Here is a 20,314-nt window from a genome sequence, read left to right as displayed (position 1 = left end):
GAGGATACAGTGCATCGCTAATGGTTAGGGGCTAGCCGTAAAGCAATCAAGGTGTTTACTATAATCTGGCTCCTATTATGTGTTCTATTATGTGGGTGTGAATAAAGACGGTGTTGAAATGTGTCTTTTGGTTGAAGTTGAAGACAAAGCAAACATTACAGCGCTAAAAATCTTGCTGTTTGCGATCAAATTGACACAATCTGGGGATGCCAGATTGCAAATTTATGGTATAGAAAACACAATCTTTCACAACATGTGACCTCTGCCAGTTTGCCGTTGTTTTGGCATTTGAAAATAGAGCCCTGATTTAAGGCAAACACTCGTCAGATGAAGTCAGTAAAATAACCTTATTCTGAAGAAATATGAGCACGGTGAAACCGAGGCACTCTCTCAGATAGTTTGAAAGACAAATGAGTAGCAGGGGAGTGAAAAATGCAAAGCAGATGTTTTTCTCACCGTTTTTAATGGCAGCAAGACATTACTGATGCCATTACAGAGACCTTTTATGGCTTCTTTTAATCCCCTGGCCTGCCTGAGGAAAGGAACCCCTTGTGGTGCAAAGTAGCCTCTTTACTTCGGAACGACAATTTGAACCCATTTCCAACTCACTTCCCTAATCTGCCACAGGGTTTTACATGGCTTCCTCTGTAATTATTCTGCTCTGAAATCAAAGGTAAAGAGGCATTAAAATGCACCTCCTAGGTAAACATATGCTGCTCATCATATAGGGCTTCACTCAAAAGTGTCTTCAGTAACAAATAGTTCCAAAATCCTGCAGCTTGGGCATAGGTTTGCCTCCCTGCTGCAACTTATTTCGGTCATTTGGTTCACATTTTCAAAACAAAGCAATGCCTTATAATGAGATCCGATAACTGGCTTCTAACTCCGGTTGCACATTGGAGGGCTTGATTTACATAGAGTGTAGCGGCCGTTGTCTGCTTCGTGCATCAGGCCTAACCTGTAAAGCTCAGAGGAGCACTTACAGGGGTCTGGTTAGGGGCTAAAAATGAGGAGGAGATGAACTATATGGCTCCGTCCCGCAGTCCAGCCGACAGTATATCAGCGGAATCGCAGCTGCATGGGTGTGTATGTGTGAACGCTCTGCCCATAAATATCTCCCCCAACCCCAGCCCCCCCCCCTCAACCCACCCCAATGGGGCCTCTCTGATGGTGATGGCGAAAGGATGTCGCTGTCTGGGTGATTGAGTGCTGCTGGTCCTGGCCCTGGGCACATCCCTGCGCTCTGAGCCCAAGTGGGAGGCCTACTGCTGAGCGCTGGCCTGAAGGGACTAGCCTGAAGGCGAGCAGCCGCACAGCAGCAGGATGTGCCTCTCCTTCTGTCTCTGACAGAAGAACACCAACTTGGTGTAACAGCTTCATTCGCTATTACCGGAACAGGCAGTGGAAAGTATTTAATTAGCCTAATGTTTTTAGTTTTAAAGTAATCTATCTATATGATGTATCTTATATTTATATATACATGTACAGCAGCCTTATCTGAACTTGCACCCCATCTCTCTAAGCCGTTGTCATCCTCGCTCACTCAGAAATCTGAAATAATCAAGGCGCAGTAATTAGCCTCACTTGCTGTATTGTAATTGGGGGCAGAAGGAGGTTGCTCAGTCTATATTTTTCCCCTCTTTGGTAATTGCAGACTTTAATGTGCCCTCTGTTTAATTTCTATATATGTACACATATATGGAAGCTGGTTCCCATAGATGCCGCTGTTATTTCAATGCCGTGGCTCATGTGCCTTTCATCAGTCATCAGAAGCTCCAGCGTTTTTGAGAGAGGGGAGAGTTCATTTTGGAAACCCACTGTCTATTCCCTTTTTGGGTTTCAGTGCCGTCAGCCTTCCCACTGCCTCCACCATGAGATCCTTGACACTGTCCAGGTCCGTCCTACTTGGCAAGAGGGAGAGCTACAGAGAAAGGCAGAGTTTATTTCCTGTTCTTGTGAATCATATATCAGTACAATTCCCCTCTGTGCTGTTTGGCAACAGCGGAATGACGGGTGTCATTTATCATACGGACTGAAAGAGGCTGTGGGAAAAGGGATTTGAATTCTTCTGGAAGTGTGTGGACTCTCCTTAGCGGTGAATCATTAAACGGAGGAGTTTTTCAACAGGGATATGAGTAACTCCTTTGCACAGCTACTTTGTTCCCCTGTTTCACTGGCTGGCTCAGTCATTAAAAGTCTCAAAAATAAGATTTACTGGTTTTATATAAATTGTGAAGGGACATGGCATTTAACTTGTAATTGGGGATTTTGTCCTGCTGAATCCATTAAGTCACTCTTCAGTCTTTGGTTTGATGCAGCTTCGTGCTCCCACTTTGCAAGAATTATATTTAAGCTAATTTGAATTTACAAATTTGATTAGCACTGCATTTGTCAGCTTCTTGTTGTCCTGCTAAGTGATGACATTTTCATCTTCACCATACAGTTATTTTCTTCCTCCTTCAGGTTCTGTTGACTGGTATTTAAGATTGTGCTTTATAAACATTTTGTGTTCCTTTGGATTTTTCTCTTCACTTGTCAGGGACGGTTACTATTTCCCACATTTTGAGCTGGGTGATCAAAGAAAACGACTTTTGATAAGGCTGTCACCAGCTCTTCAGCTGCACTGGCAGAAATAAACGTGTCAAGCTTTAACTTATCCTCTGAAAAACATACTCCCAACCCCTGCTGCTCTAATTGAGTGTAACTCCCAGAAACCTGTGAACACACATGCAAAACTGAGCAGATCATAAATCAGGCTTCTATAGACAGCCGCTGCCCCCATCCCTCCCCAAAGGAGCTACTGGTTTCCATAAGCTGCCCAGAAATCAACCTCTCCTTTATGATATTTTTGCACCCACCATTCTTGGGTTTTTTTTTTTTTTGTTCTGAAAGTTAGTTGAAGTCCTCATCACATGAAAAGTGTCAATAAGGTATTGTATAGGGAAATGGTTCTTGGTGTGTTTCAGCTGTCAGCAACTGTTAGCTGTCTCTCATGTGCAGATCACAAAGTTAAATGTGCTGTCAGCAAGTCCTCAGCTAGAAATAGACGTGTTGAGGTTAGCCTGAGAAGCACCGCCACCCCCTGCTGCCCAGTAGAATGTGGATCCATCAAACAACGTGAACACATATCAAATCTGAGTGTAGAGGTGTAATGAAGTACATTTTCAGGTTTCGAGGTGTTTGTATCTGCTATAAAACAAAACGATTCAAAGCTGCCTTTGGTCTGTCTTTGTGTAGATAAAGATAAACTCCATTGAAAAACACCTCTGATATCGATGCTATTTTGTAATCTTTACCTTTAAAGCTGCAGCTTTATTCAATGCAGAGGTCTGGACTGCCTTCCGCCTTGCGGAGGGTAATATTTTGATGTTTTCTGAACCCAAGCTCTGAGTGCATGACCCCTCCCAGAGGCCCTGAGTCCCGGGCCAATATCTTGACATGTTAGCCTGCCACCGCCTGCTAAAGAAGAGTGTAGATGCCCCTGAGGTAAATGAAAACATTTGGTTCTTGCCAGACCTGTTCACATCTCAGCTGGGCCACATGAGCTGGCAGGTGACGCGTGTACTGAGGAGAATCGGAGACCGCAGCGGTGGCCTACTTCTTTTCTCCCACACAGGCCGTCTAGGCCACAACCCAGAAACACAGATGAATATGTTCTTGGCTCAGAAAACACCCTGGTGAAACTGACAAAGACTGACCCGCATCCAGGTGAAATTCAGGCGCATTCTTAGCCTTTTTATGCTTGGGGATCTCTTTCATTCACCACAGTGGAGCACAGACCAGCACAGCGCTCGTCTGTTTTTGAATCCTTCTTCTGGGTCAGTAGTTCCTCACCGTTGTGTCTCAAGTTGATAAAATCCCCTCGTTAGTGAATTTAGGGGTTTATTTAGTGGCTGTGCATCATCCTCCTTTTTGTTCGGTAATTTTCAGAAATAGACTTGACATTGTGTCACCATCTCATATCAACAACTGCAATTACCACACAATCCACATGCAGGTCCCACGGGGGAGCGTGATTGCAATTAAAAGCATGGGGCAAATGTTAATTAAGTAAACTACTTCAAACTGGAAACAGCGACAGTTTTAAATGTTTTTACTTTTAACCTTGCACTTCTTTTTCACTCCCGTTTATATTCAGAAATTAGAAATGAGACACAATTTCATTTTTTTTTTAGTTTCCTTACATTCCAAGCTCTGAAATATTTCTACATTTTTAATTGCAAATTTAAAATGAAATTAATAATTTGCCACCTCTGCGAGGTTGCTCGCACTTCCAATTGAAGCTTTTTCACGACCTACTGCTGTTGGTTCATGTTGAAATGTTGTTCAGTTGACTTGAAGACTGGTGCTGGATAGCACTGCAGTTCACCGGGTTATTAAATCAGAGGGAATAACAGGCCAAGTTCTGGCCATTCTTGTGATTGATGAGCCAAGCTTTATTTGCTGAGGCGGTGTGTTTGTTCCTGTGTAATTGTCTACCAGATGGCTAAGCTAACTGTTCTTAAATGCCTTCAGACCTGCAGGGGTCCTGGGTCTTAACATTTCCCCTGCTAATGACATTATGCCTGCAAACATCTCATAGTTTTTCTTTTTTTCCCCTTAACTTTTCTGATCTCTAATGTGCAGGATCAAAATGACTTTGCGAGGCATTTAGCTCAAATTATTTCCTCTGTACAATTCTGTTTTTAATTTCTTCAAAGTAGATGTTTTCTAATCGCTCTGTTGGTAAACTCCTTTGCGAAAATGAGCCCACTCATCTCGAGAGAGAAGGAGAGGGAGACTGAGTGAGAGAGAAGCAGGCCTCCACTTTACCTGTGAGGAGTCAGATTGGAGGAGAAAATGGATCTAGGTGGCAGTGCGAGTCATCAATCACAGCCCCTCAAGGGGAGCTGCAGCTAAAGCTGCTCTGAAGTGCTATCTGTCAGCTGCTCCGATCCAGCCGGGGGACCAGAAAGGGGCCGTATCGCCACCCATCAGCTCATACCCAGCACACAAGCGCCATGTAAACATGTGCAGGTGTGCCTGTCAGAATAACCCTCGTCCCAGTTCACAAGGTCATGCATATTTTCACAAACGGTCACCGTTAGGACGTATCCTCCTTCTTGGTGATTTTCGAAGAGATGCTGCGCTTCCTCTAATAGATTTTTGATTGTTAACAGTGGTGGGTGGTTTATTGTAATTTAAAAATGAGCGTGCCGCTTTCCTCCGTCCCTCCCATTCCAATCCCGGATAAAGCCACCAAGCGCTTCTCAGCCAATGTCGAGCCGCGTATGTCGATACCTCTCAAGATGGATAGTTGTTCTGCATGCTTATTGATTCGGCACAGGCCAGAGATATAAGTATCATTTGTCATTTCTGGAATTATTTGGAGTCCTAGTTAAAACCCAGAGTGGGGGGAGATGGTCGTGCCTTGGGGGGGTTGGTAGTTGGTGGGGGAGCAGCGAGTTGTCTGGGCTTTGATGAATGACTGCATGGGTTTTTGGTTTTTACTGCGAGCGCCGGGGCCCTTTAGCTGCTATTTGCTTTCACTATGGTCCAAGAAAAACAATGCGATGGGTCCAAGGACTGAGCAGCATCGTCCTGTCATGTAGTGTAACGCAGCGAGCAGGGTGGTCCAGGCAGAAGAGTCAGGAGGAGGCTGGGCCTTGGACAGTGCATGCTGCTTTTCCAAAAGACCCAGTAGGTTATAAGCCTTCCTGCTGCTCTCTAGTCCCAGCTGCCGGCCTTGAAACACATGCAATGAATTTGAATATTTACTATTCAGAATTTACAGTGTAATGACAAACAGATCTCAGTCTTTAAAAAAACATACAATGGGGACGAGGAGGGATGTTATGTGGTAACAGTAGCCCCAGCTTATCCCCTGCGACTTTGATTATGTCCCATTTTAGGCAGCAGGCCAGCAGCAGAGCTGGCTTCATTACTGTATGGATCATCTTTTAAGACCGTTTAAGATCAGAGAGAGCTATCGGCCATTAATGACACAGACTCCAAGAAGTTCATTATGCTCAATCCATTTGATTCATTCAGCCGAACAGTCAGTTTTCAGAAAGTGGAGATTTATTTTCTTCTTTTGTAAATGTAATGAAATTGTTTCATTTCCATTTCGGAGCGCAACTTGAAAGTTGAGTCAGACTGTTTTGGAGTTTGGTGGAGGAAAAAGTGTTTAACAGAGGAACATGTTTAACAGCAACAAAAGAGGAGAGAAGAGAAACCCCCGACACGTGAATGACAAGTAATTATTTCTCTTGTCCATCAAACTGTGTTTTGATGCAGGGATGCGATCAAACATGATATGAACAATCTCAAGCCTTCAAATGAAAATGATTCTCAAATCGTGCGAAGCCGGAGCGCGAGCTTTTGTGTTGAGCCGCTGCATGAATCATTCATAAATGTGCGCATATACATGAACACGCGCACTCGAGCGCACTGGGCAGGGCACCCTTTTCTGCTGGACCAATATTATTGCCACAGCTTTTCAATGTTAGATGACCATTGTGTATTCATTTCCATTTTGGCTTGCCAAAATGTCTTCTCACAGCAGGACGGGGATAGAGAGGGAGAGAGTGACAGCTTTGTGTGTCTTTCAGTGTTTGCTGCTGAATATCCCTATATGCACTGGGCTGACCGGCTGCCCCCTGATCTGGGGACAGCGGACTAGGCCAGCCGCGCCGTCTCTTCTCACACTGCCTCAGAAACACTCGTGATTATTAGCAGCTTTACAATGCGCTAACCTAAACTGGGTTATAATAAGCCTGAATAATTAACGACGATCGCGGCGTTATGGTGTAGTTGTAAGTATTAATTTGTAGCAGGCACATGCTCGCTACAGTATGTCACGAAAGAGGGTATTTGCATTAGTGGGGCAGTCTTCTCCATTTTGTTTGCCAGAGCAGCGAGAGGACAGACAACAGGGGCCCGGCTTAATCCCTTTGGAGAACTAGTGCATGAATTGATATATCCTCCTCTCTCTCCGTCTCTCGCTCTCTCTCTGCCCCCCTCGCTAATGTCTTTCCTAGAACTTGAACAAACAGCCAGTGCGTGTAGAACACATAAGACAGATGTTTAGGATTACTTTCACCTCATTGCTCTATTGTGTGCACTTTAAGGGAGCTCAGCTGATGTGGAATGCCACTCATTCAGGCTCTCTGCTCTTACAGGGCTCCTCCTGCTTATCAAAGTGCCATCTGCACTCAAGACAGAGCTACACAATGTTTAAGAGTGGGATGCTGGGAAGATGGATTCAGTGTTTTTGGGTAATAAGACTTTTATACGCTAAAACCGACACAGTAGCAGTGTATGCAATTACTGGTGGTTAGCTTTTGTCCATTTTTGTCTTTTAAGAAACACGGCTGTTTGGTGGGGGCGCCGGATAAGAACCCTCTTTCTCCCCCACATCCCCCTCATCTCAGTGTGTGTTTACAGATGTAGAAACAAATGGGCCAGACACATATTGATATTTGTTGAGGGGTGACATTATCTTTTAGCAGAGCACTTATCTAATCTGGCTGCTGTGGGAAGCTGGAGGAAGTGGCTATGGGACGGGGGCCGGGGATGCTGCATCTTTAATTACCATTGATATCGCAATAGAGAAAAGAGGGGTAGAGGAGCATAGCCGGGGGGAGGCTGGGTGAGGGGGAGCTGAGAGAGGGAGAAGACCCGTGTTCACTTTTTAATTAAGGCTCCGTAGTGTAACTCGTCAATGTACATTATTGGAAGAATGAACGTCAATGCCATTGCTTTTTCTCCCCCTCCTTTATCTCTGTCAATGATTCAAAGACATGATTTATGGTTCGTCTCCGTCTTTCAGGATCATCCATCAAGCGCTGGCTCTGCCGCAGCGCCACCCGTTGTAAATCATTCTGAAAGCCTGTCACTCATTTCCATTAACCGTTCCTCTGTCGCTCTGGTCTCCGCCTCCCTCAACCTCCTTTTTTTTCTCCCCCTTTTCCCACTCCTTTCTCCTCCCCCCTCGGTGCACAACCTACAGCCACACAGGGTATCAGTTCCGTGCCGCTGCTTCGTCCGCCTACCTTCTTTTCAATAAATTAACCACTTTCTCCCATGCAATGAATAAAAAGGCTCTGCACTCGTCTTGCAGTCGGCACCTACTCCTCCTCCATTATAGCCGAACACCTTAGAAATGTCATGCCGCTGACTCGTAGGCTAAATGAGGATATAGCGCAGAGAAAATATTTTTGTTGCACCGACTTTTCCAGTGGCAATATTTGAACAGCTTTGATATGTTTGGAGTGTTTTATCAATGAACGTATTTCGCGCACGTATAGGGCGCTGCGCCTGGCTTTATTATGTTTCCTTCATTGTGGATGAATTTGCCATTTATGCTTTCATTCGGAAAAGTCTAACAGTTAATGGAAACAATATTATGTCTGTAATTATTTCGTGCAGTAAAAGCACCCTTAGTCCAGCTATTAAAATGCTGTTGGTTTTCTGTAAATTCTACCAGTAGCTTAATTCAGACACTCTCACAATGACTGTAGTCTTTAACCAGTTTTTATAGAAACAGGTCTTATGAACAGAAATAATTGGCTCAATGGAGTGACTGTCAGTCTCTTACAATGGTTGATGTGCCTGCTCTGGGGAGCCCAATTCACTGGCTTCTTTTTTCATTCTAATCAACATCTAGATATCAACACAGCAGAATACCCACAAACAGCAGAAAGCCTGTTTTGAGGGGAAACTTTCAACTATTGGGTGCCAACACATTTCACTATTTGGGCAGCCATTGTTCTCCGAATGGGCTGTCAAAGTGACAATGCGCACCAGGCAAATCCAGAAGTTTGCACTTTTCAGAAAACAGCGGGCCCTAATCATTTTGTGGAGGACACTTGACAACAAATTTGCCATTAAAATGAATCTGAATAGGAGGGAGCGGGCTGTTTTGAAGCATTTCTGCCTCTCTTACTGCTGCTTGTCTTGTCCCACGGAGCTCCAGGTTTGGCTGCCTTGCTTCTCTCCCTTTATGCTTGCCATGAAGCAGCCTTTGGTCCCACTAGAAACTGACAGTACCATGCTTCAGCTGCAAATTCACTCTGTAGCCTCATTGTATTTAATGAAGGGAAAAAGTGGCAATCTACTATTAATGAACTTGGAATGTAAAAAAATGCCTCCCTTTGCTGAAAATGGCATAAAACTGCTTGTACAAGAAAAGCTTTGGCTGGAGCCCATCCAGAATCTAATGAAAGATCTATACAGGGACAGAGCGGGCGGGAGGAGTTAGTGAAATGCAGATTGTTTTAATAGAATACACACAGTCTCTTCCAGCTGCACTATCAGATTCATCAAGGCCTGACCTTGATGGAGGGCTGTTGCTGTTTGGGAGGGCCAGTGTTTAGGGTTCATGCAAAGTTTATGATGCGGGGACTGTATGCGCTGTATATGCATCTACTGCTCTCGAGGGAAAACTAAATGGAACAGCGTCCAAAAAGATTTGCCACTGGTTTTTGATGCTCTAGTATTATATTATGAAATAACACGATCACAAGGAAATAAAAGTTCAATTCAATAATAAGGATAATTGCATCCGGGATGTCGCCACTCAGATGCAAAATAACAAAATGCTCCTAAAACATCAGAAAATGATTGAATTGGAATTGAAACCCTCTTTATTTAGTCAGGCTAGTGAGCATGAAAAACAAACAGCACGTTAGGTGACTGCAGGCTATCATACCTTTCACTCAGTATCTCATAAAACTCGAACAAAGGCCTTATGTGTTCAAGGCAGTGGTCCTTTAAACGATGGCCCACTTTCCTCCCCGCTGCCACGCAAACATTCCTGACTGACATTCAATCAGGGAAATTTGAACCGAAGCAAGATGGTCTTTTATTAGTACCGCCCTGTTTGCTCGACTGGTCAGCTCCAATATGCGAAGCGGTTTGAGTGGCGTACTGTAAGATGATGGGTTCACTCTCTGATAAGGGTGAATGAGGGGTAAACTGCTATTCTGCAGAAAGGAACCATCAGACCTCATCATGTTGCTCCTGGAGAGCCGTGTCACGGGCTCTTCAGAAACCAAGTGACAGAGCGGCGCGGGGCTGCTCCCCTCCCGCTAGTGGAAAACACACTGGAGCTGAAGCAGCCCCGCTTCTGCTCCACCAACTGGAACTTTATCAGTTAGGGCAGAAAAGATCATCCATAATCTGGCAAATATACGCAGAGGCTTTTAAGCCTCTTCAGTTGTAAGCTTATACATGTTCTTGAATTTTTTATATATACCTGTTAGCGAGAGACTGCGGATTCTGGTTGTGCTGCTAGCTACACAAAATACCTCATTATGGTTTATTCAGCAGCCAGTAATTTAAAGCATTAACTCGCTTTTTTTCCAGCTCTTCTTAATTACAGCTAGCCAAGTAAATGTTATGGATTTTTAAAAATCTGCCCCCTCGTTTTAATGAAATTCAGTCGTTTTAGTGGAGGAAGAACCGTTCACATAATTTACTTAAGAAAATGTATCGATGCTGTGCTACAAAATACAACATATGTGAAAAATAGAAAGGTCAGCATTAGAGATTTATATGTTTTTGGATTATTCTTAAATGCATTTAGATACACAGTATGAGTACAGCTCATACTGAACCAGAGACCAGTGGAAAGCTGTGTTAAACAGATTCGGATCAATGCTTATTAGCAGTGCATTAGAACTGGTAATATTGAAGAGACTGAAAACTATTTCCAAAATTCAGGCTGCCTGACACATTCAAAATTCCAGTTGTTATCATATGCGCATACAGCACCTGGCTTTGTGCCGTCAGTGTTTAAAAAATCCTACGAGACAGGAAGGAAACATTATATGTATAAATGTCTCCTCTGGTGCTGACAGGGGACCCTTTGGTGAGACGCAACACCAGGCAGCATCATATAATGTGGCGGCTGTGGCACGTTCAAAGCGATGACTTGGGTGCTGGAGTGCAGATTGCAATGCTCTCCCACCGCTCACTTCCAATTAGGCAGCCGGCCGACTGATGCATCTCAGAGCAGAAGCTTCTAGTAGGCATCAAAAGGAGCAGTGACTTCATGTTGAGAAGGGGCTCCTGGAGTTAGACATTGCAATCTGATGTGGCTCAGTAAATACCATGATTAGCATCCATGCAACATGCAGGAACAGACTTTTACTAACTCCCACATTTGTGTCATTACATAAAAATGTCCCATAACTCAAACTAAACATGCTCGAAAGCTGTGCGACTTGTGCGCGTGAGTGTGTGTGTGTTTATTAGCGATTGTGCATTCCAAAGTTCTCTGTGTTTTTAGTTAACAGAATGTTGGTTGTGAAAACATTTTTGATTAATTGCCATAATTATTGTGATCATTTTTGCCCAAATGAACAGCCAGATGGCAGGATATGGTGTCATATTTGCGATCCTATCATATTAATCTGGCTCCGGGTCCATCTGAGCACATTGTGCCATTTGTTGTGTTCACAATCTGTCCTCAAGTTGTCCGTGTCTTTTTTGAGCTTCCAGTTTTTATTTGATTATATTAGACTATTAAATATTAAAGTTGAGGGTGGATGAAAGCAAGGCATTTATCTGCATGAATAGCTTGTGTTTAGTCAAGTACGTAATGCGCTTTAAGTTACATCTCCTTCATGCATACAAAAATTAACAACAGTGTTTCTGTCTCATGGATTTCTAGACAAAGCCTGAGAAAGATCCAGCAAAACTACTTTGCAGGGACTCGTGGCTGCTTTTAAAGCCACTTCACATTATCTAGTCTTTTATATATTTTTTTGCAGTATTCTTAATAACTGTTTGCAGCTAAATACAACACGATAAAGACTCAGTCTGTCTGCAGAGTTTCCAAGTCTGTTAACTGCATCGTTGGAATCATTTAACACAAAAGTGCTCAAACTAAATAATAGGTCAGACAGGATCTAATGACACATTCTGATTTAAAAGCAACTCAAAAACTGTTTCATTCTGTGATATCAATTAACCTCCAGACAAATTTTGTCAAAGGGAGCAGGCTGCGTGTGATTGTTCTCTCTTTACTCTGCAGTGTCCTTGGGCTCGGGGAGACTGTTTCCTGACAGGGAACAATGAAGAGAGAGGTGTTTACAGATCTTTACAGATGGCTTCGGGGCTCAGAATTAGGTCTTCGCCGTTTCTCATGTGATTCAGTTCAGAATTAACTTCAGATGTGTCATCAGGACTATCATCAGGATGTCTGACAATGTATCTGTTTGATCTTGACGTGCACTTCTCACCGAGTTTGTCAGATATCACTGTCAAATATTAAACCTTGTGGCATGTGCGCGTCTCATTCTAATGATAGCTCACTGAAGAAATCGCATCATGGTGACTTTTATAAACACATCATGCTGTTTCCAACATTGACAAAGAGGAAAAAACTTCACAACTTTGTTTGCAATTATGTTTTGTACAGCAAGTACTTTCTGAGTGACATTTCCCACCTATTTATAACAACAGATGAGCAGACGGTGACTAAGTGCTGCGCCACGTAAAGCTACAGTTAACTGGGTACATTGCTTAGATGTGAGTGAAAGCACAAAGTGGAAACAGATACATAGTACTACATTTACAGACGACCCGGAGAGAAGCTTCAGTCCTGACCTGCGTTGTTACTGTGTGCTCTGCCGATCCAGCAGGCCTCTCTCTATCTCCTTCTCTCTCTTCCCTTTTTTTTTCTCTTCACGTGGCATAAATCCGGGAGATGAAAATGTCATGGAGCAGGTTCATTTTGCAAAGAGGTTTTGATTGCCATGCGCGTGTAATTGATTGTTCCAAGGACAGGGGGAAATCTAGAAATGTCATAACAGTCCTGCTTAGGTTGGTCCCACCGCTATGCAATCAATGAGAAGTAAAAAGAGATATTGATTTGCGAGCAGCAAAAACTGTAGCTTGAGACAACCGGGGAGCACTGGGGAAAGTGGCGCAGACGTGCAGACCTGTCACTGGCACCTATGAATTACCCAATCTTCTCTGAAGATAGTGTTACCTCGGATACTCACAAAGTCCTGCGATGGGTATTGCAGCTGTCCATTAGCTAAGCTCCTCGGGCTGCTAACTCTCTGTGGCTTGTCAGATTAATGAAGGAAATGTTGACCTTCCAAGGGATAAATGTTGATGTTCTCACCATTACAAAAGTTTCTCCTGGCATGTTAATATCGGAAACAGAATGCCCTTTTACAGCTGTCACATACATTTCTACAATGACTGACGCATTTTGAATAGACTCACTTCCTCTGGGAGAGGGGATTTCGCTCGATGAAGATACTAATGCTGAAAAGTTGAGTTGTAAATATAATCTCATGTACGCTTTTAACACCGGCCCTGTTGGACAGCATGCCACCATGAAGGTAGCAGTAAATATAATCTATTATTTTCTGTGCAGTTAGCTGTTTTTCTCTGGATGTATGGGGAAAAAGCTTTTGGCTCAGAAACAGGCTGCCGCTTCTGTAAATCCCAGCCTCGCTATGCCAAGAGTCTGTTCTAACGGATAAAGGTTATAAACACTTCAACCGTCTGATTTATGATGGACACCTCAGGTTTTTTGACCTTTGCATATCTCTGTCTGAAGATATAAATTTGTAGTGACACAGATTGGAGGCTTTACAGCAGTTTATGACATGCTAAATCTCAAGCAAGGCATGCCAGCCTCTTGTTTTCTAAGGCTAGCTGGGCTACGAGTTGCCTCGTTCGGACTCCGAGACAACATTTTCAAAGCCAGCATTTCTTATTCTTTCTGATTTATGAAAAAACAAGAACTGTGCCCAAGAACTAGAAATAGCTGTTCACTATTGTTTTACAAGATGATACACAACTTAGTGCTTATGCTTTGAACAGTGCTGCTTTATGAAGCGTATCACTTGACAAACATGTCACAATACAATGATCACTCTTGTAGGTGTTTGGTTGTTTTCACATTGTCCTTGAGTGTGCTCTTGGATTAAAGAGTAATGCAGCTTGGCATGGCAGCAGTTCTGTGGTAGATCAAGAGCTGGCAAAGCACAGTTACAAATGGTGTGAGAAGCGGAGTTAGACATGTGGGTATCTTGGAATGATCCCCTCTAGAAGGTTAATTGGTGCCTCAGGATGTCTGCTACTGGGGGCATCTGATAGAAAGGCATACAACAGCAGGAAGGGCAGCTGTTAATCTCTGTCAATTTCATCCTCAAATACTAAGATGAGGACAAACATTCACATTAAAGTCGGTATAGCTTTGTCGTATTTCCAGGAACCCAGTGTTTATCCCTTCTTTGTCAAATGCACAATTATTTTACTAAGAGGGCAGTAAATTTCTAGGCACAGGAGATGTGCAGAAAATGGCCTGCACTGTAAATTATGGTCTGATCAAGGAGTGAACAATTTTCCTTTAACCACCACCAGACTGGAAAATACTGTTCTCCCCACTTTGGTGAACATTCTTGCTATACTTTCAGCTTTAGTGATGACTTTGAAGAGAGATGACATCAACTGGCTGCTTGTCAAAGCCATTGGTGTTCTCCTTCACTGTGAATACTATATATAAGACTATAAATAAAACATACCTCTGTGCTCTTGACAACTCTCTCCCTTAGCATCAAGGGTGTTTCGGAGGCCATCACAGACCTCGGCTGGCCAATCAAAACATTTCTCTTGCGGTAGATCAAGGTCACAGCACATAGGGGCTCTTGAGTCTGTGTGTGTGTGTGTGTGTACAGGCTCTTGTTCGCCAGGCCCTGTGCTCGATGTTTGTTTTGAAAGTCCGAATCCCATCTCCATCTCCATCCATTAGCTAGCAAGCAGTTCATCTCCCGGGTTTCTCTTGAGGCACTTGTGAAATATTGATAATAAAAAAGTCGTACTTTCAGAAGGCAGAGAAGACGAAGACATTCTATGGGCTGCCCAGTGTGGGACTTCTGAGTGCTCGGCTTCAGTCATCCCCTCATGGAGTGCCCCTTTATTCAGAACAGAAATATTAACCACATGAAATGCATAAGTGCCTGGACAGGGCTGTTATGTCCTATTCATATTTAACTCGGAGCACATCTGCCGCGTCTCTCCCAAAATGCACATTTTCCAGCACGACTACGAGGCGGAAAATATCTCAGATGTGTGACAACTCTGACAAACTGCATTTACTGCAGGATGTCTTCAACAGATATGCAAACTTTGTTTGCGATATTGTTGGCGTGGGTTGCCGGGTAGTTAGATTTAAAATAATCAGAAACAGTTATTGTCAGAAAGGTTGTAATAATCTTCTGTAGCCGTCTTCATATGCCACGCAGACCCTGCAGCCACGGCTCTGTGCTGAGTCAGAGTTTCCACTAATTGGATGATGGGAAATGTGTCAATTAGAAATACTGTTGTTTAATTATCTGTTAATTGAAGCAATAATGTTTGTGCTCTATGAGTTGAGAGAATGAACAGGTGAATAATGAAAGAAGTAATTGCTGTTTATGAGACTGTCAGGGAAAATATAATGACTTGACAGATTGCCAGTAATCTTTTGAAATTTTGTATAATTGTCTGGTTTTAGCACTGATAATTGAATCACTTTTTCCACCAGCGTGATCAACATTTGCATCGGGACCAGTGTCCGTATTTACAATATACTTTTATTTTTGCTATCAACAAAATCAGTTGCCCGATGTCAAATTACAGAATGCTGAAAGAATATTCCGAATAGTCTCATTTTTCTCAGCTATGGCTTTTAATTTATTTCTAAATCACTGAGGGATGTTATAATATCTCAGTTTATGTTAAGCCATTCCTCACAAGTGGCTTCAGGGAGTCTAAGATGTTATCCAGAACAGCAGGCTTACATTTTCATTGCAGTTTTGAGGCATCTATAATCACCGTGGAATAGGTCATTTGCAATAACACTCAACAAGCCCCAGAAGAATCAATTTCCTTTTGTCACTCAGTGGCCAATGATTGTTGTAAACATCTCAACTTGAGGCCAGGGAAAGCTTGGACACAGCGCTAAGTCAATGGCCTGTCGTGAATCAAATGGTGCTGTTACACCAGCAGCAGTCTGTTAGCAGAAACATTATGTCCACCTATACTCAGCCGCCTCCCAAGGCACAAGGCAATCGCCATTATGCTTTCTGGAATGACTTTTGCTTTCACTGTATAGATTGTTTAGAAATTACAAATTAACGAAACTGTTGTTTCACAGTGTGTTTTTAATGTTATATCTCTCTTGCTTTTTTAGTGTACGTGCCCGATGAAGATGCCGCTCTTCAGGATTCCATCGCTGAAGAAGACGGAGATAACGACACTCAGACTGAAGAGGAATGCTCGGAGAAGACCAGCCCCAAAGTGTCTGAGGACAGAGAGCTCGACAACAAGAGCACTAACACTTACAGCAACCAGAACTCTCCCATTAGTGTCCTTTCCAATCAAGAGGCAGAGTTGGAATCGCGCCTTAGCGACAGCAGTGACAGGCTCTCAGACTTCAAAACCTCATCGCCACCTGAGAGCCAGCGAGACGAAGAAAGCAGCACCTCCAAGCATAAAGAAGAGACGGGCAGCAGCTTAGAGAAAATGAGGGCGGCCTATGCAAACTTTCTCGCGGATTCTTATTGGACGGGGATAGGAATGGACTTGAAAATTGGCAAAAACACCAGCAAAGCCAACTGTGACAGCACCAATGGAAGCACCAAGAGTGAGTTCGACTGGCACCAGGACGCGCTCTCTAAGACCTTGCAGCAGACACTCTCCCCAAAGCCTGCAGCCAAACCCAACCTCTTTAGCTCTGTGCACCTCTACAGGCAAACCACCAAACCTTGTGGCTCGGTGTTCACGGGAGCCAGCCGATTTCGCTGCAAGGACTGCAGCGCTGCTTATGACACTCTGGTTGAGCTGACAGTTCACATGAACAAGAGCGGGCACTACCAAGACAACAACCACAGCAAACAGAGTAATTCCTCTGCCTCGTCCTCCAAATCTAGGAAACGAAATTTGCAAGACATGGAAGGGAAGGAGGATGCGCAGAAAGTTTTGAAGTGCATGTTTTGTGGCCATTCTTTTGACTCGCTCCAGGATTTGAGCGTCCATATGATTAAAACTAAGCATTACCAAAAAGTGCCTTTAAAAGAGCCGATCCCAGTAATCACACCCAAATTACTGCCACCAGCAAAGAAACGGGCTTTCGAAACGAGGCCCTGCTCCCCTGACTCCACGACTGGTGTGTCTGGCTACACTGAGGCACAACGAGCTGCCAGCATTGCAAACGCCAACAACAATCGATATGGATATCAGAATGGAGCGAGTTACACCTGGCAGTTTGAGACGTGCAAATCTCAGATTCTGAAATGCATGGAGTGTGGAAGCTCCCATGACACCCTTCAGCAACTGACCACACATATGATGGTTACTGGACACTTCATCAAAGTTACAAACTCAGCTTCTAAAAAGGGCAAACAGTTAGCCCTTGACCCCTTGGCCATAGAGAAGATCCAGGGTTTGGCTGAGCCTGCTGTCAGTGACACTGAAGGAGAAAAAGCGTCTCCAAAAAATCCTTCCCCAGGGAACTGTGAGAAGGATAGCCAGGGGGAAGGTACTTCAGACAAAATGGAAGAAAGTGATACTAAAGATGACAAGCAAGAGAGTGAGGATCAAAAGGCCAGCAATGGGACTTTTAAGTACCCTTATCTACGTGAGGAGGATCTTGAACAGGACTCTGGTGGAGGAGGGGACATTCTTAAATCTTTAGCCAACACAGTGGCCTCTGCCATAAATAAAGCTCAAACAGGGACACCGAGCTGGAGTGCCTACCCAAGCATTCATGCTGCCTATCAGCTCTCTGGCATCATCAAAAGCGCCCCTCTCTCAGCATCTCCACCTACTCAGCTAAAGCAGACGTTCAACCACAAGCTGAGACCGATTGCCCCAAAGGGGAAGTTATACCACAGTGCTGTGGGAGTTGAGGCTCCCCAGGGACAGCATCAAACTGTGGACATCAAAAAAGAAAAGGTTGGCATTAGCGATGGTAAAGAAAGTCAGAATATTAAGTTTGATCTGGTGGAGAATGATGACAGCGATTGTCAGGACGATTCCTCTTCCTCTTCAAAGCTTGATACAGACTGTGTGAATGAAGGGAGTGAAGCGATCAAAGGAAAGTTGAGCCCAGATTTCTCCGACAGAGGCAAGACACCGAGCCCCACTGCCAGCAATGGACGCAGCACTACTTCAGAGCCTCTCAGTGACACTCTGGATATACTTGGCATAAACCCTCTTAGTGCACTGCAGTCAGTTCTGAACAATCATCTGGGGAAAGCAAATAAGCCCAATAACTCAAGAGTAGATAAACTATCGGCTCACACACAGTCTATGTTTGCAGACATTAATCGTAGCAGCGAGAAGTCGGCTTTAATGCTCAGAAATCCTGTAAGAAATAAGCCTGATAACCCCTTTCTCTTTGTTAACGATGACCAGCCAATAGATCTGACGAAATCTAAACACAACAAGGCGAGCTCCCTGCTAATGCAGCCCTCCGCACCGATGCCACAGAAATATGCTCTGTCTGATATCGCCGATATGGTTAAAGTGCTTCCGAAAGCCACCACTCCAAAACCATCAATACCATCAAGGATTCCATCTATGAAACTGGAATCGGATGTCAGGCGCTTCGAAGATGTCTCAGCGGAGGTGTACTCCGTCCACAAGCGTAAAGGTAGACAGTCAAACTGGAATCCGCGCCATCTTCTCATCCTGCAAGCTCAGTTTGCCTCCAGCCTCTTCCAGACCTCTGAAGGAAAGTATTTGCTCTCGGACCTCGGCCCTCAGGAGCGGATGCACATCTCCAAATTCACTGGCCTGTCCATGACTACCATAAGCCATTGGTTAGCAAATGTAAAGTACCAGCTGCGGAAAACGGGAGGGACCAAATTCCTGAAGAACATGGACACGGGCCACCCAGTCTTCTACTGCAATGACTGCGCTTCCCAGTTTAGGTCACCCACCACATTCATTTCCCATCTGGAATCCCATCTCGGGTTCCAAATCAAAGACATGTGCAAAATGCCGGTAGAGCATCAGACGAAGGTAGAGGAGCCAGAACTGTCGAAGGCCCTCAGCGTCAGAGCCACAGAGGCTCTAGTCGCGGAGGAGGACATTGACTCAAAATTCAAATGCAAGCTCTGCTGTCGGACATTTGCAAGTAATCATGCAGTCAAACTCCATTTGAGTAAAACTCACAGCAAATCCCCTGACAACCATTCACAATATGTGGAAATGGACAAGGAGTAGTTTTTCATATTACCATCACCTTTTTTTTTCCTTTTTCTTGCCTTTTTATTTCAATACACGGGTCAGATATTTCAACCATTTTTCAATTATCATTGTGTAGTGTGCATTGTAACGACTTAAAAAAAAATTAATGGATTACAGCAAAGACACACTGGTTAGAATTTGTGTAAGGAAACACTAAGAGATACTTTTGCACCCTGCTCAAATGCATCACCAGTAATGAAATGTATTACTGCTTGAAGAAACATTATTGCTGATGTTTGCATGCAATAGCCCTGGCTATGACTACTATTTATTTGTATGATATGTCAAGTTTCAATTGTATTTCAAAGACAAAATAATGACTAACTGTACTTTACAACCTCTGTGATACAGTGCAGCCGCACAGACGTGCAGTTGTTGAAGCAGGTAGCCTGATAACGCGATCACACTCATGCAGACCTGTACAGTGTATTGCTATGTAAAGATGTTTCGTGTTGCAACGATAGACGAGGGGGGGAAAAGCACTTTAATAAAAATTTAATCACCAGTTTAGACTCGGATCCTGTACATGACTCAAAAATAAATTAGACAGTTTCAAAATAAGGCTCTTTCACATGTAAATATATTTTAGAAGGAAAAAAAAAAACGTGTTTCATGCAACAAGGATAACAAAAAGGCAGATGATACCTGTGATACCTGCACCTTTTTTTACTTATTCAAATAAAGAGTTAACATTTGATTGCCTTGTATTTTTTGGCTCCCTTAATTTGATTATTTTCCTACTTTTACACATAATAATCAGCTGATATGATTCACAATAATAATATAATTCACACAATAAAGCCTTTCCGGTTATTCATACTGTATCAGCTGAATGTGTGGACCTGTAAAATACTGTGAAACATTCATTGAAATCTTCGCAGGCCACACAGAACCTATACACGACAAAGAACAACATCACGACACTATAGAGCACGCCACACTCATTTGTTACCTTATGACTTTTAGATACACTTCAAAGATCTTGTTGTCAGACTTTATTGCTTTCCTGTGAATGCTGCCGCAAGATGGTATCATAACAATTAAACATATTTCCTCCAGCTCTATTATTTCA

At 43.5% G+C, this 20,314-nt stretch overlaps 1 protein-coding gene across 1 annotated transcript in view; it reads left to right on the top strand.

The window, feature by feature from the left end:
* The window catches only part of tshz2 (teashirt zinc finger homeobox 2), a 39,551-nt gene extending 19,612 nt beyond the window's left edge, over nt 1-19,939 (top strand). Inside the window, exon 3 of the mRNA XM_080899906.1 lies at nt 16,181-19,939. Coding sequence (XP_080756032.1) covers nt 16,181-19,218 — 3,038 coding nt within the window. The 3' untranslated portion in view covers nt 19,219-19,939. The remainder of the gene's footprint in view (nt 1-16,180) is intronic.
* Nucleotides 19,940-20,314: the final 375 nt, after the last annotated feature.

This window comes from Rhamphochromis sp. 'chilingali' (assembly GCF_963969265.1).
Source record: "Rhamphochromis sp. 'chilingali' genome assembly, chromosome: 12".
Classification (NCBI taxonomy): Eukaryota; Metazoa; Chordata; class Actinopteri; order Cichliformes; family Cichlidae; genus Rhamphochromis; species Rhamphochromis sp. 'chilingali'.
This window is presented reverse-complemented; position numbering and strand designations above follow the sequence as displayed.